This window comes from Cyprinus carpio, chromosome A5 (assembly GCF_018340385.1).
Source record: "Cyprinus carpio isolate SPL01 chromosome A5, ASM1834038v1, whole genome shotgun sequence".
In the NCBI taxonomy this organism is placed as follows: Eukaryota; Metazoa; Chordata; class Actinopteri; order Cypriniformes; family Cyprinidae; genus Cyprinus; species Cyprinus carpio.
In genome coordinates, this window is record NC_056576.1 from 19,570,571 (window position 1) to 19,596,624 (window position 26,054).

General features: G+C 35.4%; 1 protein-coding gene across 1 annotated transcript in view; it reads right to left on the reverse strand.

Annotated features, from left to right (window-relative positions):
• Positions 1-3,340: 3,340 nt before the first annotated feature.
• The window catches only part of LOC109090712 (carboxyl-terminal PDZ ligand of neuronal nitric oxide synthase protein-like), a 36,229-nt gene continuing 13,515 nt past the window's right edge, over positions 3,341-26,054 (reverse strand). The window contains 10 exon segments of the mRNA XM_019104545.2: positions 3,341-4,271; positions 15,187-15,472; positions 16,666-16,831; positions 18,363-18,518; positions 21,528-21,667; positions 21,796-21,894; positions 21,897-21,948; positions 22,322-22,430; positions 22,515-22,573; positions 22,724-22,816. Of these exon segments, the coding sequence (XP_018960090.2) occupies positions 3,728-4,271; positions 15,187-15,472; positions 16,666-16,831; positions 18,363-18,518; positions 21,528-21,667; positions 21,796-21,894; positions 21,897-21,948; positions 22,322-22,430; positions 22,515-22,573; positions 22,724-22,816 (1,704 nt within the window). The 3' untranslated portion in view covers positions 3,341-3,727.

Consider the following 26,054-nt stretch of genomic DNA (forward strand, 5'->3'; position numbering starts at 1 on the left):
ATTTCACATGTACGGGGTGAGCAGGGCGTAAACGTAGGGTTAATTGTAACACTACAAGATTTAAACATTTCCACATAACAAAATTTCACAATATTTCCTTGACATATCATCTCTATATAGAGAACAAAATGTGCCAAAGTTCAAAAATCTTTTGAAGATATTGCTGACCATTTATTTAACCATTGCAAAAGCAAATTTCTGACTGAAGTAAATTTGTCATCTCGTTTTTTAGTGTTTATTTAAAATGAGATGCATCTGTTTATTATTTTTACCTATTTCACAATTATTTTAATCTCCAAACTGCTTTAGTTAGTTCTGCTTTACTTATTATGCTTTCCTAAACAAGTGTTGAAATTTTGCGCTGCTCTCCCTCACACACACACACACACGGAAGGAACATGAATGCATTTTCTGCGCTGAACCCCGCAATGAGTTTAACAACACGCAGCGCAGATAACAGTTCACTGGAGTGAGTATGTTTCACGTTTTTATGGACGCTTCATATTTTAACATCTGTTAACAAAGAAATTAAAACTTAAATATTATAGGGAAATTTTACAGTTGTACACTAAAATAAAATGGTTATTTTTCTTAAATACTTAATTTCTGTCAAACTTTTAATTAAGATGAGGCTTAAAATAATGTCTTTTTTTTTTTTTTTTTTAAATCGCAAATATTTTGGTGGGTCGTGAAATAGATTATACTTGTCTAGGTGGGTCGTGGAATGGAAAAGTTTGGGAACCCCTGCTCTACAGGATGGCGAGACACCTCTTTCTATGGGCATAGTGCAGCCTGCACTCACTGAGGGCAGTTCACGTGCTGGGCAGGCTGAACCAAGGAATGGACATGTTGTCTTGGGGTAATGTGTTTCTTGGGGAATGGAGACTACATGTCCAGGTGGTTCAGATGATATGAAATGTCTTCAGGAGTCACCTAATTGCATAAACACCCTAATCCCCTATATGAGTGGAAAGGGTTTTTCGTTGACATAGACACCAGCCTTGCGACCCTGGGTCTCATTTTTTAATGTGTTATTTTATTGGAAAAGGTTTTCATTGATATAGACCCTGGCCTTGAGAAATTTATTTGCTTATATTCTACAGGTATTGTAAAAATGATTCTAGTTAGAGATAAATTAATTTTAAAAATAATTTTCAAATTAATCTATTTTAAAGTTTAAGTAATATTAAGTTACAATATTAATACTTATTGTAAAAAAAAAACCTTTTCTTTCAGGAAATAGCCTAGTCTTTTTTTTGTTTGTTTGTTTATTTTTTTTTTTTGCCTCTTTCTCTTATTCATATGTATCTAAATCCATTGCAGGTATGTGTGTATTGCTGTTTTAGTGAAAGTATGGTGAGTATCTTTAGTGCAGCAGTCAAGGGCCCAGAATTGCACTAATAGTGAGAGGCTCACATGTGCCTAAAAATCAATAAGACTGAAGAGTCTCCCTCTCCATTTATCCTTAATTACCATTCCCCTCTGCCCTCTTCCTCTCTCAAGGAGGATGAAGTAAGAGGAATATCCCATGTCATTTGTGAAATGAGTACCCTGCAGGAAATGGATTTCCTCTCTGCTGTAAGTGGAGTGGGAAGCAGGGAGGGTCCCACAGACTACCAGAAAACAGATTTTATACTGTCATTTTTCATTTCTGAGCATGACAGTATATAATAAGAAAAATAAATACTGCTAAGATGAAAAAATGCTGTCAGGGAGGAGATTAGCCATTAAAAAATATCCAGGTGCATTATTTTAGTTTGCATTATTTAACATCTTAACCTGCACCAACCTACCGAAGAGCATTTAGGTGTGTCTGTACTTTTAATTACCTTTGTTTTATAAAAATACTCAATCAGCTATCATAAACTATTCATCATTTTAAAGATAAAACACTCAAGATTCATCTTCTGAAATTGCTTTTGAAATCAATACACCAGAGAGGAAAGAGTTAAATGAAATGCTGAAGGTCTTTGCATAGAATAATTTAGTAATATTAAATATTTGAGATCAGTAGATTTTTGGTCTGTGGATAATTTGGGGGGAAAAAACTAAACTTGTTTCAGAATGATAAATAAATGATAAATAAATAAATAAGTCATAATAAATGAATAAATAAATAAAGAATGATAAATAAATAAATATTTTACATTTTGGTCCAAAAACAAAATTTGTTTATTCATTTAACAATTTTATTGCCATAACTGCTGCTTTTTTAACAATACATGTAAAATATAATTTATTTTCTCTTTTCTATCTCCTTCCTCTACTTCCATCTTACCCCTTTCTCCTTTCCTTCCCTTCTCTTCTTGAAGTGTCATGCTAACCCATATCAGCAAAAAGCACCTGCTCACACCATTGGTTTCATAATGACATAAATCCCTCCTGTTCTTCCTTCTGTCCAACCCTCCTCTAATCTGCCTCTTTTCATTATTATTCACTCTGGTACATTATACTTTTGTGTGTTCCAAAAATCCATGGCTTTGTGAACTGCATGTCTCAATACAAAACCATGAAAAACTATTTGTTTTTCATTAACTGGTACACTTATTTCACAGTTTTAGGTCATAGAAGTCTTTGAGTGTTCCAGTCTGTTTAAAATAAAGCTGACCATGATCTGTAGACAATATATATGTATAATACTTCTACTGTGTGTTTGGATTAGATCCTGTTTCAATATTAAGAAAAAGCATTGAGAGTTGAACTGACAATGGACATTTGGACTTGTTTTACTATGAACGCTCAATTTTGTTTTAAAGTTCCTAAGTAGATAATCTAGTGGTTTATTTGAAGAAGGGATCATAAGGACAACAGTGTGACACTAGCTAACTGAGAAAAGTGGTGAGATCTGTGTAGTGAGTACACATTCACAGAATGTGAAAATTATTGCATTTATTGCTAATGCAACAGCTTTACTTTCCCTCTCAGTTTTTTTCTTTGCAGCCTTTCCACCTGGAAAGGTGATAATTATCTTCCCTAATTTTACCTTGATTGGTGAAGCGTTAAAATCAGAAAGGTTCAGGCCTTCAAGATGTCTAGACATAATCAAGTCCCTTTTTTGTCTTCATTTATCTATCCATTCAAGCTGCCATACTTAGTTATTTAGTCACATAGCGTACCGTATGAAACAAAATGTGCACAGTTTGTGAATTTTTGCAAAAAAAAATTTTTTTCACCTCAATTTCTGTATATTTCTATATGTTCCTCAACTATTTCTCACCAGTCATGTCTCTTATGCTAACATACTTCTGTTTCTTAGCTACATAAATAACATTGAAACAATATATAAATCAATTTGCGCTAATAATAATAATAAAAAAATTGGACTGAACTTATGATATAAAAAACACTCATCAGTAGCACTAACAGAATTAGTTTCTATTCAGCTTAGTAGGAGCCAGTGCATTTCATTTATTGCTAAAAATAACTTTTAATTTTCAGTCTAAAAAAATACACTATCCATCTGACAATAGTAGTCTACTCTGTATTATACTAAATATTATTTCAGCAAATTTTATAGATAAAATCATTTGAGGGCATTGAAGATAAAGAAAGATCCGAAAAACCTGTGTGACATTATATGCAAAATAACAGTGTGAGCTTGTGGCTAATATCACACAGTTAATTTGTCAAATATGCCTCCTTTCTTCATTATGTTTGTGTTCTTTGGAGTTTCTCAACACTGTGAAGCTGTGATTACTGAGTTTTCTCATGTATTTTGCATGGGATTCTAACTCCTGCATGTGGTGGCGACATTATAGGTGCCGTCCTCCAGAAACTCATCTTCACTTAGGCTTATATGAAGGCAGGTGTCATTGACAGGTGAAGGGAACAGGATGGTTTGCTCATATCCCAACGTTGTGGTAGAATGCAGTGGGGTCGCACCATCCACAGTTGGATGATCCTCTGGTAAGCTGCTGCAAGTACTGGAAGTGGAGATGAACGCAGAGCTCTGGTCATCAGAGGGGTCATCCCGGGAATGGGGGGATATAAGGGATTTGTCATCCGTGCGCACGCCAGAATCCTCACTGACTGAACATGACACACTGCTGCCGTTGGTGTGAGAATAGAAATCCCCAGGTGAAACAGAGCATAGAGTGATGTCAGGAAACGAGGAGCTACCACTCACATTTGTAAGTATGTTTCCATTGACAGGTGTGGCTACAGCTGAAGATCTCGACTCTGCCTCGACACCCTGAGAAAGTGTCCTGTTTGAACGCTTGAGGTTCAGGGGCTGAGGAGGAGGGTCCAGTTTAGGGATGGTTTGTTTATACCTACGGACAAAAAAAGGAAACAAATTTTGTCAGTCAGTGGACTTAAAATTATTGTATAAAAATATTGACAACGAAAAACATTACATAACATAAAAGTGTTACAGTGCAGCTGTCCTAACCAGGCACAATGCAGCAGTTGACAGCTGAGCAACTAGAAGTCTGTATTAGACAAGAGTGGGACAACATTCCTATTCCTAAACTTGAGCGACTTGTCTCCTCAGTCCCCAGACGTTTGCAGACTGTTATAAAAAGAAGAGGGGATGTCACACAGTGGTAAACCTGGACTTGTTCCAACTTTTTTGAGATGTTGATGCCATGAAATTAATGAAACTTATTTTTCCCTTAAAATGATAAATTTTCTCAGTTTAAACATTTGATACGTCATCTATGTTGTATTCTGAATAAAATATCAAAATTCATCATTGCATTCAGTTTTTATTCACAATTTGTACAGTGTCCCAACTTTTTTGGAATCGGGTTTGTATGTGTATATATATATATATATTAGGATTTTGTTGTCTTTTTTATTACTTGATAAATATCATGAACAGAAGGCAGAGGACAATATAAAATAAATATGATAGATCTGCTTGTCATTTGTGGGAAAAACATTTATGATGCTTAAATTTATGCTTTCTGGAGTCTTTTACTAAATCTATAGGCCTGCAAATAATAATAAATTATAATATGACTCTTAATGAATCAGTTAAGTTAATGTTTCAGTTACTGATAACAAGAGACTTAAATGAAAAATAAGTGAACTAATCTTTTTAGTGAAAAAAATTAAATTCAAATATCAGGGATCAATCAAACTTCCCCACCACAACTGCTATGCAATATGACACACCCACAGCCAATAAGAAAGTATTTAATGATTAAATGTACAGTTATGTGGATATGTGACCATGACCAATGAAATTTCAGTGGGTAGGGCCACACAGCACATCGCTGTAGAAAGAGAACCCAGTCAAAATATCCCATTGCTTGTCATGATTGCAGATAATTAACAGTTGATACATGGAAGAAAGCATTTTATCACTTATGATGGTGTGTCTGGTTAGAACATTGTGTCAGAACTGTAGGAAAATCACAGGAGGGAGACGGGCTTGTGTGGTGCACATTGCTGATTCATCAAAAAGAGCTCATACAAAATTCTTTAAGGCACATTCTCCATTCTGCATGTGCGTGTGTGTGTGTGTGTGTGCGCATGCACTTATCTCTGTCCCACAGTTCCCCTGCTGGGTGAATTAAGTAAAGAAAGAGAGGGGGAGAGAGAAAATGGGAGATGGAGCTGCAGGTTCTTGTATTGATGGCTCTACTAAAAATAACTGCAATGCAGTTGTTCAGCATAGAACAGAGAAAGCACAACATAAGTTTCTCTATCTGTCTCCTTCCCTCACTCATACACATTCAATGCATGCAAGGACAAGCTACATGATGCACAAAAATGTAAATAAATACATTAAACTCATAATACATAGCAGTCTACATAAGGTAGATGTATACTGTACATTTTCTGCCTGCATAAAAATTGCTTTTATTCTCGTGGGTGGTTGTCAGGGTGTTGCTATGCAGTGTCTAAGAGGGATGGAGTGTTTTTTCATGTGTTGCTATGCAGTTGCTAGGTGGCTGGTCAGTGATTGGTTATCATTTCAAGTTAAAAGAGCCCACCCTTAAGTCTCTACGTTCTGCTCTCTAGACACGACTTAAGAGCTACCTTTATTGTAAGTCTATGGGTCTAAGTCTATATTTTTTGTCTGTTTTATCAAAATTTAAAGTCTGATCTCTTAGACTGAGTGATTACACTTTTTTTTTCTGAATCATCTAAATGGTGTTAGGTTTTTTTGGTCAAATCCCTAATCCTACATTAACAATACTACAGTGATACACTAATAAATACGCATACAATCCAACACATTCAGTGTAACTTCACATACAAAGCTACAGCCCTTTTTAATCTTGGACTTTGGCTGCGAGTTTAAATATTTTCTGTTTCTTTTCTATATTCGTTCTTTCCTCCAATTAGCATGTGATCACATCAGCAATTCTGTCTGGCCCCCAACCAAACGCTGTCACATCTCCTCCTCCACTCTGCTTCCTGCCATCCCCTCGTCCCAGGGGATCTTATATTAACTCATCTTCCTGTGGGTGTGCAAATCTCAGTAATTTCATTTTCAATATTTTTCCATAATATACTGTATGCCTCTCCTGTCTAGTATTGCAATGATTTTCGGTGTACATGTACTGTTATATATGTGTATTTTTGTAAATGTGAAAAGCCCTCACTGGAGTGATATCTTGAATAGCAGTGGAGCTCTTGCGATGAAATGTTGCACCAGCCATTTAATAAGTCTAATAATATAACCTTAAGTCTTAGGTAAAATGCCAATGAGCTTAATTTACTTCTTATAATACAAAATCTCATTATTCAATATTGCACTTGTTAAGCCATTGCGAAGGCACAGGAGCTGTGGATGGGAGCTGCTGCTGATATATTGTGTTCATCAGATGAAATATTAAAAGCTCCCTGAGGGTGAGCATTAGACTTGCTCCTGATAATGGTAATGTGTGTGTATGTGTAGATAGGTACTATTTTTTTTTTTGAAGGGGAATTTAGTGTGTGTGAAGTCCATATACAGTATGTGCAAAATAAAGTATTTAATAAAGTATTAAACCCCATTGACATTCGACAGTAAGAGAGCACAAACACACAAACAATAAAATTTACTTAATAAATTCACTTTGCTAATGAGAGTGTATGCCAGTGTACTACATGATGCAAGCCCTAACATACAGTAGCATACAGTACCACACACACAACCCCCCCCCCCCCCCATTATTAGTTGGGTTGTCACAGACACAATGGATTTCATACTAAGATAATGATATTTACAGTACTTCATCCTTCCCTTAAACCTAACCATCACACAAACCTGATTTCCATCAAAACAGGATTTCACCAATTTAGGAATAGAAAACAAAACAAGTTTTGTTTTTCTGTCATGGTTAAGACTTTCCATAATTAGGTTTAGAAGTAGGAAATGAAAAAACACTATAAAAACAACAGAAGTTTTTTACAGTTTTTCACTCCCTACACTCACTACAATTTTTTCTTTTAGATTTTTATAAAGACAGTTTATAATATGGAACAGCCTTTTTTAGAGATGCACCATAGTGTGTATTGGTACCACATCAGTCAATATTAGACATATTTTAAAATGCATTCATTTAAATTTTGTTATTATTATAAATAATACTTAATTGTTCATTCTCATTCCTCATTCTAAATGCAATATATATATATATAAATATTTATTTACAAAAACATTATATGTTATACACAGACACACACCACACACACACACACACACACTCACTTTCATTAGCAAAGTGGATTTAAGAAAAGTTTTTTTTGTGTGTTTGCACTCACATTAGGTGAGTGTTAAAGTGATTAATAAAAGATGAATATACCTGTTAAATGTTTATGTTTAATATGTATTTAAATAGTATAGAATCATATAGACAAATAGTACAGAATTTTAATATCAGGCATAAAATAAAATATTTTCATTTCAGTGCCTCCCTTATGTTTTTATTGTAGAAGCCTCGCAAGGTGATTTCAGCTTTAGCACAATGTAGGTAAAACCTGACCACACAAGCACACAGAGTAAATCCATTATTCTGGACATCTGAGCAAACACACACACACACACACCAATGTTATCATCATTCATCATTCATTTAGCATGCCAGAGTAATTAAAGAAAGTACAATTACAGTTATACTCACAGAAGGTTGGTAAAGTGTAGAAGAGAGGAGAGGAGTGGAGAGGAAAGTAGATCTAGAGGAAGATAGGTCAGGTGAGGGCATGAGATGGAGAGAGAGCATCATAGAGGGTTAGAAGATTAGAGAGGATGAAGAAGCCTGTTACAGGAAGAAGTGGATAATCAGAAGGGGAGGCTCCTCACATGTGCACCTGAGCAGAGGAAAACAAAAATAAGTCTCTCTCCCTTTCAATCTCACACTTAAACAAACCTCTTCACCTAAACACTGAGAAAACCATCTAGAAAAGAATCCGATCTGACTCCCACTGCAACACTGCAATTACTATCATTGTATAATTCTGCCAAATGCACTTTCCATTTACTTCTATTGTTCTTATACAAAGCTGATTTAATCTATCCCACAGCCCATAAATTAATTCTAACATCATCTTTTTGTATTTTCACATTTTTATAGACATTATTTAGTATGTTTATTAAGGAAATTTCTATTGTTTTGCATTTGAGAATTGAAAACATACATAGTTTGCTTTCTTATGAATAATTTTTTTTCAGCTGAAGACCAAATGATCCCGAACATCATTAAAGGGAGGCTTTGTCATATTTAGCTGACTTGTGTACAATTTTGCCCCTAAAGTTTACATAAAGGCTGGAATACACTACATGAACAAATTTGAAAACTCTAAGCATCGTACACTTGCAGACTGTGTAAATGGTAACTGAGGAAAAGAAGAAGATCATACACTAAACAAAAGAGGATCACACACTACCAGACTTCCAAATCATTACAAACTCACACAGAAACATGTGCCTCATTAAGACACATGACAAAAGAAAACATTATATGTTCTAAAATTTCCACTGACACGATGGAATCACAGTCTAAAACTAAAAAATTGGAATCTGTGCCCATCATACACTATGCAATTTTCTGCTAAATATATAAACAAAGACTGCTGACTGACTTTCGGCAACTAATGTTGATGCATGCAAACTGATCATTGGGACAAAAATCTTGGTTATGTACTGTATTCCAACTTTAATTAAACCCTTTCACACACACGGAGACACGTGTGATTAGTGGAGATTATGGAAGATCAGTACAACAGCAGATAGACTAATCCATGATATTAAATCTGTCCATGGATTCATCCCTCTCGCATTAACACAAACACACACACAGACACAAAAACAAGCTCGAGATCACACGGTTCTGAGGCCATCAATACTGACCCACAGCGCTGAATTCATCTTAAATCAGCGGAGACAGTTTCTGGAAAGGCAGATAATAAATAAGCAACAGCGCATGTAGAGAGGGACAAAAGAAGAGAACAGACACAAACAGAGGGGAGCAAGATGCAGAGTTTCAAAGTAATAAAGAAAGAAATGGCACTCATAACTGGCATAGGAGGGATGGACAGTTTCCATCTCAAGTAGAGTTCACGCTGACATTAACACCAGGAGTGACAGATAAATGAATAAATGATGGGCAGGTGCATAAAACCACAGTCATAGTGAGGAGTCAGTGATGGACACACACTGAGCCCCAGCACACACACACACACACACACACACACACACACACACACACACACACACACACACACACACACGACACACACTGAAGTCCTGTCTGCCAGTTCCTACAATGTGGCACTTCTTCCTCATTATTTGTGACTGTAATGCTGGAGAGTTTTGAAGTATACCGTAAAATAGCTCATTCATAGACTGCATATTATTCAGAAAGTTAAATGAAATTATGAAATGCCACACTACAGTACAAATATAACAATAACAGTACAATTCACCTCTCTCTCTCCAGCATATCACTCTCAGAAATAAAGGTACAAAAGCTGTCACTGGGGCGGTACCTTCAAAAGGTGCATGTTTGTACCTAAAGGGTCCATTTTGGTACCTTAAAGGTACATTTTAGTACTTAAAGTGTAAATATTAGAACATAACAGGATCACCACACCAGTGACAGCTTCTGTACCTTTATTTCTGAGAGTGTATAATATACTACTGTTCAAAAATGTTTAATATTTTTTAATATATGTTTAAATTTTATATCAATGTTGAAATGGTTGTTAACCTTTTTTTTCATGATTCTTGAATTAAAAGAAAGTTGTTTTTTGTTTAATTTTTTTATAAATGTTGAAATTGAAATAATAAAAATAGTTTGTAAAATAAATCTCTTTACTGTCACTTTTGAGCAATTTAATTTTTTCTAGTCTTTGCTGAATAAAAGTATTAATTTATTAATAATAAAAAAAAAAATCATACTGACCCCAATGAACTGGACTGCACTAATATCTATGAAAGTGGCATTTAACGCATTAACCTGTCTGAAGCCAGCCATGAAATCAGAGACAAATTTACAGGCATATATTTGCATTAATTTTGTGTCACGAAAACACCTTATTGTGAATATCTACCTGAATTGAATATGTGTTTACTGTTTAGCTGCATGTACAAATAAAAGATAATTCTGGGAGATATTAGATGGAGCAAAGTAAAGAGTTGACCAGAATAAAGACAATGAATTATCATAGTGACATCATTTGAGAGTTGTTATTGAACACGGTCCAGTGTTGCATGAATTTGTTGACTGGTGTGAAGCCTCCCAGTTGCATTTGAATATGTCCAAGACCAAAGAGTTGGTCTTTGATTTTAGACATGGGGCTCCCTCACCCACTCCAACTCTGATAAAAGGAGAGGAGATAGAGATGGTGACGGAGTATAAATATCTCGGTCTTTCATTGACCGTAAATTATCCTGGGATCAGTGTGCTGATGCCGTTTTTTAAAAAGGGCCAACAACGTTTATATTTTCTTAGAAAACTTATTATTTTAATGTTGATAACAAAATGTTGTCTCTTTTTTATGTCTTTTATTGAGAGTATTCTCTCCTACTGTATTGTATGCTGGTATGGACATTCAAAAATCACCCACAGGAACAAATTGGTTAAGATTGTTAAAACCTGTGGAAGAATCATTGGTAAACAACAGGTAGACTTGACCAACTATATCTGATGAGATTGGCACAGAAGGCAGACAAGGTTTGCATGGATACAACCCATCCACTTTCAGTGGAGTTCAAGCCTCTCCCTTCTGGTCGTAGATATAGATACCCTAAGGTTAAAACCAACCGAGCAAAAAACTCATTAATTCCCATGGCAATACCCTAATCAAATAAGGTATGGGGAGGGGTATGACTGGAGAACATATGTGAAGTAGTTTTTATTTGTATTTTTTATTTATGATATTGTGCATGTGGATAATGTTTGTGTTGTGGATTATGTGTCAATATGTCTGTACTGCATAACAAATTGCCTCTCTGAGGACATTAAAGTTTTCTACTACTACTACTTGTTTGTTCATTTGCATTCTACATTAAAAGGTTTGGTTTCTTATACTGCACAAAATGCAATAATCAGTAAATTAACATTTCATTCTGAATACAGCCACAAGTATTTCCTGCACATGCCTTGATTATTTTACCCAAGCTGTTTTTGGTAAGTGTTTTGAGAATTGTCTTTCAAGTCAAGTCTAATCAGAGGTCTTCTTATATCTTGTTTTGTTTTCATTTTCCCTTAATAAAATGCAGTTGTGCTCAGTGCTGGGCTGGATCAATCTGAACGTTCTTCTTAACCAAAATACACTTATAGTGCATACTGAAAACAATACACGCTAATAAAAAAAAAAAAAAAAAAAAAAAGGAAGGACTGCCCTTATGTATTTTCACAGCAAATTATTCATAATGTGAATATGTGTTACAGTGACTGTGCATATTTTTGAGTTTTTCCCTGGACCCGTGAGTGTTTTGTCAGTGTATATAAATCAGTAAGTGTTTTTTTACGCGTGTGTGTGTGTGTGTACACAAGTGTGAGGTTTTCTGCAAGCTCTAAATTGCTCTAATAAAGTGTGAAAATGAATGTTTTCTGTGTGCGAGAGACTGCAGCTATCCACTATAACTGTAAAATAAATCACTCTCCCAGACACATGCACACATACTCTTGAATACATTTATAGACACACAAGCAGATCGAGAAGCAAGCATATACGCATACAATCACAAAAACACATATTTACATGCTTTCACTCTTTTAGTTACAGTAAAAATTAGGCAATCGATGACAAACAACTTACCAATCAAAGCAAGAAAACATCTCTAGCAGATGTGCTTGAGAAGGTATGTGTGTAGGTGTGTGTTGCTAAGCTCAACAACTGTTTACTGTTGGTGGTAACCCCCCCCCCCACACACACACACAGAGAGCGATGAATATGCAGTACTGAACAAAGGTCAAATTTTTCCATTACTATTCAAGGAAACTTGCCAGCCAAAAGTCAGTGGAAAGATTGCTTTCTGCCTTCTAATACACTTTTATTAGACATGTTTACATTGCTCACAACCAATATCCATTCCAACAGGTCTGCTGTGTGTGTATGGAGTGAGGAGAGGGTAGAGAGAGGAAAGAAAGAGGTCAGAGAGGAGGTGGGATTATGTGAACTAGTTTAAGAAAACCCAAACACCTGCCAAGTGTGTTAAAAAAGTCAAATCTTCACAAACAAACATCTGCTCAATTGTTTTCAACATTTTAGAGAGTCTGAGACCCATAATGGCTGAAAAGTTTAGTAGTTCTGTTGTATTTCTGGGTTTGTTTTGGTGCTGCTCTACTCTGTTCCACACACTGACACACTGTGATTATTTTGTCCAGATGTTGCAGCTCAAATTTCAGTGTTTAAATTACAGACTGGAAAGGAGCAACTCGACTGACTAAGAAAAAGGAAACTTTCAACACGGTCATCAGTACTCTAACATTGCCTTCCTGCACTTATTTCTTTTTTTTTTTGTCACATTCTTTTTATTCTTTTTTATATACTTCAGTTTCTAAAGTCTGGGAGTTATGATTTTAAAACCTCACCAAGGCAGCATTTATTTAATCAAATATACAGAAAAACATTATTATTTTATAAGATTTTTACCATTGAAAATATCTATTTTTATATTTCAATATATTTTCAAATATTGTTTATTCCTGTGATGGTAAAGCTGAATTTTCAGCAGACATTACTCAAGTCTTCAGTGTCCTTCAGAAATCATTTTAATATGCTTGTTTTGTGCTCAAGAAACATTCTTACTATAATTAATGTTTAAAACAGCAGTGCTGTGACAGAAAAGAATAGGGGTTATGCGCAACAGACTTCTGTATTCTGGTCCCGCCGCTTCCGGTTCAAGCATTTTGCATATGATTTGTTAAATATGAAGCAGTTTTACTCAAGGTGCCTTCAAAGTAGATACCAAAGATGATCATAACCAATGTCCATCATATCTGCGGAATTAAATCTAAAAGGTTTAATTTGTATTTTTTTTCACTAACATTTATATAAAAAATTTAATAAAACGTCAACAATAAAAACAGCTAGTTAGTTTAACTGATTATCTTATAAGTCCATGGATATGGCTATTTTTTATTACGGCTGTTAACACGTTCTTCGACCAGCAGAAGCGATGAGACCTGTTTTCCGAGTTTGGTCAGGTGACGTTTGACATACACCCTATAGAAAGAGGGGGTGTATGTCAATTGTTCGACATACACTCCCCCCATTACAGAATGCATTAATGCTTTGTACAGTACATACACATTTTTAAATGAAACGATAAAAAATAGGCATCTTTGATTTTCATGCAAATAGTTTCTGAAGATTTTTTTTTCATAAATTGTTTTTTTAAACTTTCCAAAAATTCTTGAATAAAAGATATACAGTGTGAACCTACTGAACACCACTGTGTGTGTGACTAGGCCAATGCATTAAAACCGTTCAGTTAATCACCGTTCAATATCAATGTGCTGCTTTAATTGATGCACGCGCATTCAGAAGCTCATAAACTTGTTGTCAGTGCTGCCACGCGACTGTGATTACTCAAATCTGAATCGCTACATTATATTTCTTACCTTGCTCTCTTCAACATTAATCTGATGCTTTGCGCTCTACTTCTGGCAACAGTAAACCCCGCCTACTTTGATTTGATTGGCCATCTCAGTCATTTTGATATTGACGAGCGCTGTTAGTCCTTTGATCTTTTGAGGCTTTGATCTGAAGTGCCTATGTGCAGCGGTCGCGCGCGCATCCGTAGACTAGTGCAAGTTAATTTTAACATTTTAATATTTTAATAGTATTTATAGCTCCTAACAGGCTGTGTGACTGAGAAGTTATTACATCTAAGTGTGTGTGAGTTTTTAGTTTTTGCTAGCGTGCCAGCGATTATCCCTCTGCGTGCCACTGTTGGCATGCGTGCCGGTAGGTTGCCGACCCCTGAACTATACAGCTACAAAGAATTTATTATTATACACAATCTGTGTCAATGTCGCAGACCGTAATTAAATTCATCATCACTTTTGAATGTAGTTTGGGCTCCTCCTCAACGCATCTTATAAATGTTGTCATATGTCCTGCACATCTGGTCTGTTTTTCTTCATAAGTAACATGCAATTATATAGGAGGTGTTGAATTTTACTATTAGCTCCATGCATTCTTTCATGTAACAAGTTAAATAAAACTATGAATATGCAATATAGTGCATAAATTTAGCAAAATGCTCCTCTTTATAGTTATTTTTTTAGCTGATGACAGATGAGCTTATGGACGCCGAATGGTTATTCTGAAGTAAATATTGTTACGTTGCATCGTTTACAAGCTTTACACATTTTCCGCAGTTTGAAACACTGAATGAGCGATTACATGAGACATTTCAGTAAGATGTACTGTATCTTATAAAATACCTTTTGATGTCCATTCATGTTTACTTCATACTATAGTAGTAAAGAGAAAGATTTGAAGGGTTCACATGCCGCTTGAACTGAGGTGCTAAAGCGATCGCTTATGCAGCATTAAAGAGCACCAAAACTGTATTTTTATTTCAATTTAAATTTCGTTATGAATTTTGCTGATACTTTGTTTATTAAAATGTAACAAAGCACGAAGCTTATTTAAATTATTGAGGGGGTGATAGGTTAACATTTCCAATAAAAAAAATTACCCCCTAATAAGGGTCACCCTTATTTGTAAATCTTTGTATGGCAGACTAAAACAAATTAAGTCCATTTAAGTGCTATTATCTTGTGTCGTTACCTCTCATCAAGTGCTGTTGAATTCCGAGTTTCTAGCTTAGCAACTTCTCTTCTCGCTACATCTAGTCCTGCTTCACTTCTTGCACTCGCTGGCTTCCCGTTGGCTGTAATGGTGGGAGCACCACATAGGTTGAACAGATTGAGGTAGGACTCAGCGTGGGAGGAAACAGGAGGATTTTCTGGCTGTCCTGCTGGAGTGGAGGTGATGGGCTGGTTTGGGCAAGGGGTGTAGAGGCTCTTCAGGTTGAGAGAACAAGGGGGCACGCTACTCCATGCTGATTCTTCTTCTAGAAGATACAAATTCAAATTTGAGACATAAAGTCAAGGTCTTAATAGCCAACTTGAAACAGTCAATAACAATAGAGGATGGGGATATCATACCTACCAAATGTTTTGAATTTCAACGCTTATGTAAATGAAGTTTACGATTGAAAAAACTGCTATTGGGAGACTGGCCAAACAGTAGCCCTTCAGTGACAAACACTTAAGGGCATTATAGTGACAGATTTCAATAACTCTCCAAATGACTGGTCATACCATCCAGCAAGTACACCACCATCATCCCACCAGGCATAAGCATATGTATGCACACATACTGTACACACACACACACTTTCTGAAAGTGAAAGTCGGCATGGAGCCCAGTGCTGATGAATCAAACTCAATAAGCTCCTGAACTAAACTATGAAATAGATTAGTGTACACCAGCCTGCCAAAAAATGTGTGTGTGTTTATGACTGTAATAGAGCGTAACAGTGACCACCCACTTTTTCAGCAGCCTGAATTCTGGAAGTAATTTTGCCATTCATTTCTTTTGTAGAAATATCTTATAAAAAGTTCTTAGCTATGAACCAAACTAAGTAGCTAAGAGATGAATCACAGCAACATAATGGTTGACTAAAAACAAAAAGGTATTTTCAGAAATCACAAAAATACTTTTAAGCAAATAAAATTAGGGGAAAAAAAGATGTGCTTAAAATTCTTTTTAATATACACTACCATTAAAAAGTGCATACAACAACAACATTAAAACAAAAATAAATTAAGTAAAGAAATATTTGTTTTTTTTTTTTTTTATTTGATGGAATAAATTTTTTTTAGCAATAAATAAATTATGAATGTATTTACTGTCACTAGCTGAATAAAAGTATTAATTTCTTCAAAATAAATCTTATTGACCCCAAACTTTTGAACGGTAGTGTAATTGACAGAATGAAATACTCATCTCATGAAGCACTGACAATAACCAAATCATAAATAATGGTACAATATTAAACTATGAATTATGTTGATTATCAATTTAAAATACATTCTATTTTTAAGTTGACTGCAAAAATATTCAAATATTTAATTTGTTTTAGAGTGTAGAGAGACTAATTTTATGGAATAACTTGTGATGTTTTATGGGAGTGATTTCTCCAACTGGAGGAGCTCCCTTCAGGATTATGGGTAGTGTTGTGTTTGCACATGTGTGTCTTACTCTGTGTGGCTCCACTGACTCTGATCTCCAGTTGGCTGAGGTGTTTCACCAGCAGGGCAGTATGTTGTAGTAAGTCCCGGTTCTGCAGCAGCAGCTGGTGAGTTCTGGCCTGTGCCTCCATGCGGGCAGCCGTCTCTGCGCCCAGCTGGTCCTTCAAGAGCTGCACCTACAGCAGAAACACAATCAGTCAAGACAAGGGAATCTTGCCAGTCGTACTGAAAGATATCTTAACCTACAGTTAGGATATGAGTTGAGGATTATAGTGAGTGAAACGACTCTTAGTTCAGGTAATCCTAGTCATATAGAGTTGATTCCCCAACTTCTAACCTGAGTTTTTGGTGTATCAGTAGCAATGACAGTAATCAAGCTTTTAATTTATTATTCTATTAATCGATAATTTTCAAATGGCTTTCGGTAGTGGCTTTATTTGTTGTCTTCATCATTTGTGCAACTTTTTGGGAAATTCAGTTCAAAGGAAAGAAAACAACATCTCTTTAATATCTCATTTGCTTCTCCTAGATAGCAAGATAAATGGAGAGCAAACAGAAACATATTGTGAGAAAACAGCCCAGTAATCTCCTCTGGAGCAGTGGTTTTCCAGCTTTTTGTCTCTATGGCCCCCTATTGTCAATGACAACATTTAAAGGTCAACAAAAGACATTTCTCAAACTTTTTATTACTTAAACTAGGAGTCGTATTAATGTAAATAAATAAATAAATTATTGACATAGCTGCTTATTTTCAAACTTTTATAATTACTTAAAATAGGAATGGCAAAATTAAGATAATTAAATTCCATAATCCCAAAAACTGAATGTTCTTCATGGTTTATTATTGGTTCACGGTGTATTATTGCAAGTGTGCTGAGGCCCCCTGGTAGAAAACCAGTCCTCTAGACTTTTAAAAGAGATCTCAACAATATTAAAAACTGTGCTCAGATTTGCCAATAAACAAACAAACAAATAAACAATGCAATCAAATTTCAAAGTTTAATTATAAACTCTGCTATAATTTAACTCTGCTTAATTTTGTCTCATTTGTTAAGAAATCCTCTAAAGAATTTTAGGAGAAACATCTGAGACCAGGTTAACACCCGAAAGAAACTAAAATCTAAATCTCCTGAGATATGAAAGAGCAATCTCTGAGCAACAACATTTTCCTCCGGGTGGATGGTGATTGTACGTCAATATCTTTATCCAAGACATTGCTATGCAGTAGCATGACTGTGCTAAATCAGAGTTGAGAGCTCATCAGCTTCCTCTCTCTCTGACAGGACATTATAACCATAACAGCATCTGAACCCTATACAGTATCCCAAATGAGAACTAATATCATTAGTCGGAGACAGAATGATAAAAATGACTCAATATATGAACAGGCAAATGCATGGAGATGATTGCCTCTATCAGCTTCTTGTTCTGTCTCCTCTATATTTATCTTTGCTTCCTCAATGATTTGGGCTTATAGGGTATGTGAGTGCTTTTTAACAATGGCTAGTAGAAATTATTTAAATAGAGAGAAAATAGGCATATAAAGAAAATGGGCCTCTCAAATTGCTGGAGTATGTGAATAGATCTGTACTCTAGGTGGAGAGCAAATGATAGTGAAACAGCCACAAATTACGGAATCAACTGCTGCATGTTCCATAGAGCTGTAGCGCCTCCTAGAGCTTGAAAAGGGTAGAAACAATGTCTTACCTGTGCTACAGCGATCTGTGTTTGTTGTTGCTGCTGTAGCAGTTGTTGTTGGAGTAACTGCAGGTGGTGTTGGGTGGCCAAAGGTGTGAGAGTAGGAGAGCAAGGGCTGCTGGGAGATAGTGTGTGGAGAGAGACACCCTCCAGGTCTTGTAAAGACTGAGAGATAAAGAACGAGAAAATCAGAGAGGGAAACCAATGTAACAAACTATTTGGGTCCTAAAACATTATCATTTGAAACATCATCTTTGAAAGCATAGTAAAGGGTTGATTAGTGTGCATGTGTTTGCATTGGGAGAGCACTTTAATATGTGGATCCATAGGAGAAAAGGACACATCAAGTGCTTTCATGAGAAGAGGATCACATACACTTAGACACAACTAAGCACACACACACACACACACACACACACACACACACACACACAGAGAGAGAGAGAGAGACAGAGAGAGAGAGAGAGAGAGAGAGAGAGAGAGAAACTAAAGTTAGAATCTAATTTTCTCTAAGTAGCTTTACCCTGTCTGTTGAAAACTGAGACAGAAACATGGCTCTATGGATTTGAACACCAAAACTCTCTCTGCTTTCTCACCTAATTATATTTTGGATAACACTTTACAATATGGTTGCAATGCATTTACTAACAATGAACAGTTGTATTTTTTAATTAACGTTATCAATTTCATTTTTTATTCTAGTTAATGCATTACCTAATGAAACCTTTTTTCTATCCCTAAGCATTTACCATCACTCAAACCTTTATACATTTAAAGATTTCCATAGACAATATTTAGACATTTAAGGAATAGTTCACCCCAACATGAAAATTCTGTCACCATTTACACGCCCCAAGTTCCAAACCTGTATAATTTCTTTCTTCAGAGACTCAGTGGGGACCAGAGACTGATTGGCTAACCACAGTCATCAAAACTTAGTCTGTGTTCAGCAGAAGAAAGAAACTCATACAGATCTGGAACAACTGAGGGTAGCAAATTATAACAAAATGTTCATTTTTGAGTGAACTATCCCTTTAATATTCAGCTCCCTGAAATACTTTGCATATTACAGAAATATTATAAAATTTTGAACAAAATGTATTTAGATATTCTAATTGATAACTTGAGGCATTCTGTTCTATAATATTTATGTATAATTTTTTGTTCAGTTACTAAACTAAATAAATTTTGACTATTGTCCCTGGAAAAGAAAAACAATAAACACTTCTCCACAGTGCTATTCTCAAGTTTGTTTATCACTCAGAAATGTGCCTATTATAGTTTATATACTATTCATTAAAGTTAATTTGCATGACATGATCTATAAAGTAGTAGAGTATCTTCACAATTCCTCCATTTGTGTGATTTCTGATGTTAACCACCAGGAGGAGCTGGAGGTTTAATTTCAGGGGTCTATCAGAGAGAGCAAGTCAGCAAAAGCTAGATAGACTGCCAAAATGAAAACGTTCATGAAATCTTTCCATGTCCATTATCTCCACTGTGCACACAGGAATGCCTTCCATAAGTAGGATCATGGCAAAGAGATAACAATTTACGACTACATTTTAAAAAAGCATAAAAACGGAAGCTGCAACAATGAATGTTCCCACTCTGTCTTCATTTATCCAGTAGATTCATTTGTCATGAACATCAGCTACAAAGCTAATGGAACACCACTGGATCTTTGATGTTTGCTAGACAAGGAACACACGTTATGAATTTGATTGCTGCTAAATGAATACATATAACAGGACTGAATGCATTATCTGCTTTCATGCTAGCCAGCCTTTCTGCACTTGGAATTTCTGTAATGAACGATGAAGAGATATCAAACATCAAACAATTTTTTTTAATTTGAATTTATTTAATAATCCTTATGGCTCTCTCATATGAAATTTGAACTTTTAAACACAGACATGCAGCCAAATCAACCTGACTGACCACAGTTTGCCTTTAAATGACTATAAATTCATGACAAGTACCCCCCAACCCCTTAATCTCATTAATCTCATAATGCACAAATAAACAATAAATAATAATACTTATGTAAAACAATAAAAATATATTATTCAAATAAAAAAAAACAAAAAAACATTTATATATCATGGTAATATCTGTTGAATTCATTTGTTTAAATATGTTTAAATGCCATTATTTTTTTATTTTTTTTAGATTAATGTTTTTGCTTTTATTTACTTTAATAATACACTACAGCTCAAAAGTTTTGGGTCAGTAGAATTTGTTTTGAAATTAACCATTTTATTAGGCAAGGATGCATTAATCAAAGAATCCTTGGAAAAAATAGTATCATGGTTTTCACAAAAATATTAAGGAGCACTACTTCTTTCAACATTGATAATAATAAAAATGTTTCTTAAGCACCAAATCATATTTGAATGATTTCTGTAGGATCATGTGACAGACTGGAGTAATGGCTACTGAAAATTCAGCTTTTCCATTACAGGAATAAAATAGATTTCAAAATATAGAAAACGGTTATTTTAAATTGAAATAATATTTGACAATATTACTGTTTTACTGGAGCTAGTGTGTCAACCTACCTATTAATGAGCCACTAGTAGATAAAAAAATATGTAATCTTTTACACTATTAGAGTGGTCCAAATAAGGCCTAAAATAATGATAATCACCACTGAGAATAATGAAGAAAAGTTACACATGCAGATGCATTACACTAATGAGAAGTGAAATTAAATAACGTCACAATGCTAAAAAAATCTCAGTGAAAGGGATATAAAATCTTTTTATCCTGACATAACAACATGATTTCTAGCCTACATAAGTTTGTAAAACTGCTCACGTAGTGGGTTTTAAACTTAAGTAATATAGAGATTTTTGTGTGTTGCTGGCTAAGTGAAATCTGTGTCTCAACGGAGCTGTATGATATTATTTATCCACAGTTAAGTGGTTCAAGTCAGGCAAATATTTTGAAAATAGTGTGCAGGTCAGGGGCAACATTACAGTATCACTGAATACCCAGAAGGAGGAATAAGGTTGAGATAAAGGGGGAAAAACAGAAGTTTCTTCCATTTATAAACAGCCTTATTTCCAGCTGACGAGCGATATTTGACAGACGTCTGTGGGGAGAAATGATGCAAGAGCTTCTTTTCTGGACAAACCACTCAGTCATGCTCATAGTCCAGATCGCTCTCACCTGGAGGGTTTGTCCAGGTTTCACCATGCTGAGCTCTGACAGACTCTGAAGAATGTCATCCACAGCTTGCTCACTGAGCTTTGTGGAACGTGTTCCAGTGACATCATCCATTCCGTGCTCCATGCCTGTCAGATGACGAGCTGTAAACAACAGCAGGATTTCAAGAATATGATGCACACTTTGGGAAACCAGTTACACAACAATGTGTTCACTCTATTATGACATGTGTTTTAGGCATTAATGCTCTGATGCGATGGCATGGTCTCACCTTCAGGGCTGGGCTCTTCTCCAGACTGATCGCTCTGGCCGTCTGCAGGGCCGTCTGGCTGTTCATCTACATTCTGCTCAGCGTGCTGCAGACTCAGTTATGGCACACCTCAAACGCCTGACCGACCGTCCGCACTATGCGCATGGCCTGACTCTGAGAGAGGAGAAAGTTAAAAGATTACAGAGATTTAGAGAAATGTAGAATCTTATATACACATAACATACAATATATGAATAATCCAAATTTTTACATTTGATAATTCTAAAATAAAAACTATATGTGGGGTGCATATATATCATGAAAAAGGTCAGAGAATGACAGGAAGAGCAGAGACAACAGAGACAAATAGGTGAAGAGTATCAAGGTTAAGGCCCTCTACAAATTTCATCACTTGCTCAAGGACAAGACAGACTTAAAAAAAATGGTATGCATGATATTAATCCTTGGTCTGAGGCAAAGCTGAAGAGAGAAAGAGAGTAACACAAGACTAATATTTTTCCTTCTATGTGAAAGGAGACTGCTCTACCTTTTTTTTGGACTTAAATACATTGCATCTGAACAAGTTGCTGGATCCATCACGGGCAATGTAGCTGAAAATCTTCAGATCCTGAGAATCATGGGATACATAGAAGATCTAGAGTAAACAGAAGAGAAAACGGTAAACATAGGTGAAAAATACAAAATACAATTTATTTTGTTATATGTTCTCCGTCTCTCACCTGTATATGGGGTCATGCATAACCAGCATCTTCCTCTCATCCCATGTCCACTCTTTTCTTTGAGGTCAAAACAAGGCAAATGTCAGGGACTCTCATTATTAATGTGGACAAAAATATAAACTTCTGATTTTTAGTACTGTAATTCTGATACAGAATAATGATGTTCATGTGTCATGTCAGAGGTGTAGAGCTGATGACATCACACATGCCTTGGGTTTCTTGCGCAGCACCACTTTGACCCCGTCTACTGAGACCACTATGCTCACTTTCTTCTTCTTCACGTTCTTAGCCTTGAACTCATACTGCAAGGAAAAAGCAGAGTGATTTAAATGTGATTTAAGAGACGTTTTCAAAGACCAATCATAGAATCAAAACACAGCTGCCTATTCTAATGTTTCCATTAAAAGATCAAACTAAACATCCAATGTCCAAAACTTTAAGATGCAAACTGAAGTACTGGGACCAATCCTAAATCAGTTAGCACTCATTAGCACCTAAACTGCTAAATTATGGAAACAGATGAATCATTCCCTGAGAGCCTATTCAAATTATACTATAATGAAGTATTTACAATAAACAACAACTTTCTTAAAGAGCTGAAATTGATGTAGGAACATGCGACTGGTATCTTTTATGGTGTGTAATTTATTCCTGTGATGGCAAAGCTGATTTTTTAGCTTCCGTTTACTGGCATTACAGTCTTCAGTGCCAAATGATCCTTAATGAATAAAAGTTCAAAAGAACAGTATTTATTTATTCATAGAAATCTTTTGTAATATTCTAAATGCTTTAACTGTCACTTTTGATCAATTTAACACATCCTTGGTTAATAACATTATTAATTTATTTAAAAATTGTATCTCAAGTTTCCTATTTGACTCGCTCTCTCTTACTTGCTCTTATACATTTTAATAGCCTTTATACTTTGTTTACATTTATGTATTGCAAAAACTGTTTTATCAACTTTGCATGAAATGATTCCAATAATTATTTATTCCAAATGTCTTCAGTCTGAATGATTCAGATTGACGCTATTTGAGTTTTTGGGTTCTTTGAAACTCTTTTGAGTTGGATATGAATCATTTTTGCTGAAAGACTACCTATTCATTATTGAAGTCAAGTCCTGGACTGAACTGAAAGAGCAACACTCATTCGCAGGAACATTACGCTGATCTGTCCATCTCTTGTAGGCTAGAGGAAAACAAGGAGTGATGGTGGAAGCATAAAGACTGTATGAGATGTACTACAGAAAAAGGACATGACAGGTCTGTCCACAAGTGCAGATGACAAACCTTTAGTCTTGCTGAAGAGCTTGAGTGTGTTGAAGTTGCTAAAACTTTAAACTACCCTGTCAGAGTTAATCATCATCATGGCTCTCTCTTAAAACAAGAAGATGTGCTTATATTCACTTAGACCACACATGTTAAATTACTCATCAATTTGTAATTCACTTTAGGCAATAGTATCTGTTAAAGGGATAGTTCACCCAAAAATGAAAATTCTGCCATCATTTACTTTATGGAAATCAATGGCAATGGCTCATCTGTTTGGTTAACTGTATTATCTTGATTGCAAATGCAATGAATAAATGGAAGTTAAGAGGTTAGTGTCTCAAAGTGTTTTTTTGCAAGTAGCAGCCAACCTTGTCTTGCCAATGTGCTAGTTTTAATGGTTGCAGTTTATGGAGAATTCAGGAAAAACATTTTAGTTTAAAGAATTCATATTCACAGGAATACAATTTATTTGTTTCAAACATATAGGCATTTAGAATGAATTTAACAAGCACAATAAATGTTAAAAGTTTATAAATCTCCCATTGACTAACATTGTTGAAAACTGTAACTGGTCTTCATTCTTACACCTGTTTACATAATGAATTGTGATGGTCTTGTCTTCTAGGCATATACTGTTTTTAAATATTTGTAGTCACGCTGTAATATGGAATAAAGAAGACAGAGCTTCAAATCTGAGTTTATCTAGGCTGAACACTATTCTTTTGCACTATTCTATTTCCTTCAGGAAATGTACATTATCCATACTTAATTTCTTATTTATTAGAAGGTTAAGCACATAAACTGAAGACACAACATAATGTCCCAAAGACAATGGCGACATCTCAACTTTGCCACATTCTATTTACTGGTTAATATTATTTTATATTAATAATTTAACTAGGAAAACTACAGCCTTCTAAAAATTCATACTATAACCAGAACGTCAAAAGCACTGAAACGAATGTCCTCTGACCGGAGATGCACATTACTTAGTATGTGTGCAGCCATTTAGGACCAAGGACAGCTCTAGACCAAACAAAATAAAAGCAAAAGGAAAGAAGTTGGGAGTCGAGGGACAAGACATGGCTGGGAGTGAATACAAAATAAGTCTGCTTGTCAAATGCTCCACAGAAATTGACCATTCAGCCTTCATGGTTTCTCATTCATATCACTCTTAACACAACCATACCAAAACTGCACCAAACAAAAAAGACACTGTAGATTAGCTCTATCTTTTCTATGGCATACTAGTGCATATACAGTGAGAAAGGTAATAATATATAAGGGACCCACCATAACAACCAATCAATAAATAAAAACATTGAACAAAAATAAAATATAACACTATATAGTATAATATACTGTATCTTGCTTTCTTGTGCCTCCTCTTTGCGTTCACTTGCTTTTCCTTGAACACTTTCACCTGTCATGTCTTGAAACAGCTCCTGACTGCATGATGTGATCTTCTGTATAATTAGCAGTGGATGTCAGCATCCAAAGGCCACACTAAATATTAATGCATCCTTCCTTTAAAGTATGTTTATACACATGCATCAAGATCTCTAGAGGGACCTCAGTCCTTCCTGGATAAGGTGATGTGGTTATCCCCCCAAAATTAGATTTTATATTTTACAAAAAATACTCTGATTGTGACATTTGATATACTAGTATACCAGTGTGGCATACTGATTACTACATACTACACAGTGTATACTTCATACTGCACACTATTTTTAAAATAGTACAGCATGCACACAATTATTTTAAAGTGTCCATTTTATGCCATTTTCGAGGTTCCTAATATAGTTTTGGGAGGCTTTTCTCATAATATACATTTAATTTCACCTCAGTTCTCAATGATTCGTAAACAATTCGCTCGAAGCAGTTTGAAGAATGAGTCTAATCTAAAACCTTCTTTCCATGAGCCTAAACTGCTCTGATTGGTATGCCGCATACAGCGCATGCTATTGTTTGAGGTTTGGTCAAGTTGTTCGCGGGCCAGACAATGTAGAACATATACAAACGTGTAACACAGTGACGTGTAGCCATCATGGAAGTGAGACTGATGACTCGTTTAGGCTGTTCAGAGTCGATTCTTTTTTTTTTTTTTTTTTTTGAGAAACAGTAACTTTATTGTACACTGTTGCCTTCACAACTTTGCAGATCGTTTACATTTACAGACAGCTACATTACACTGCATGACAGGTAATATTCGAAAATGCATAATAGGGGCACTTTAATACATTTATTTAGCATCTTAAATCCA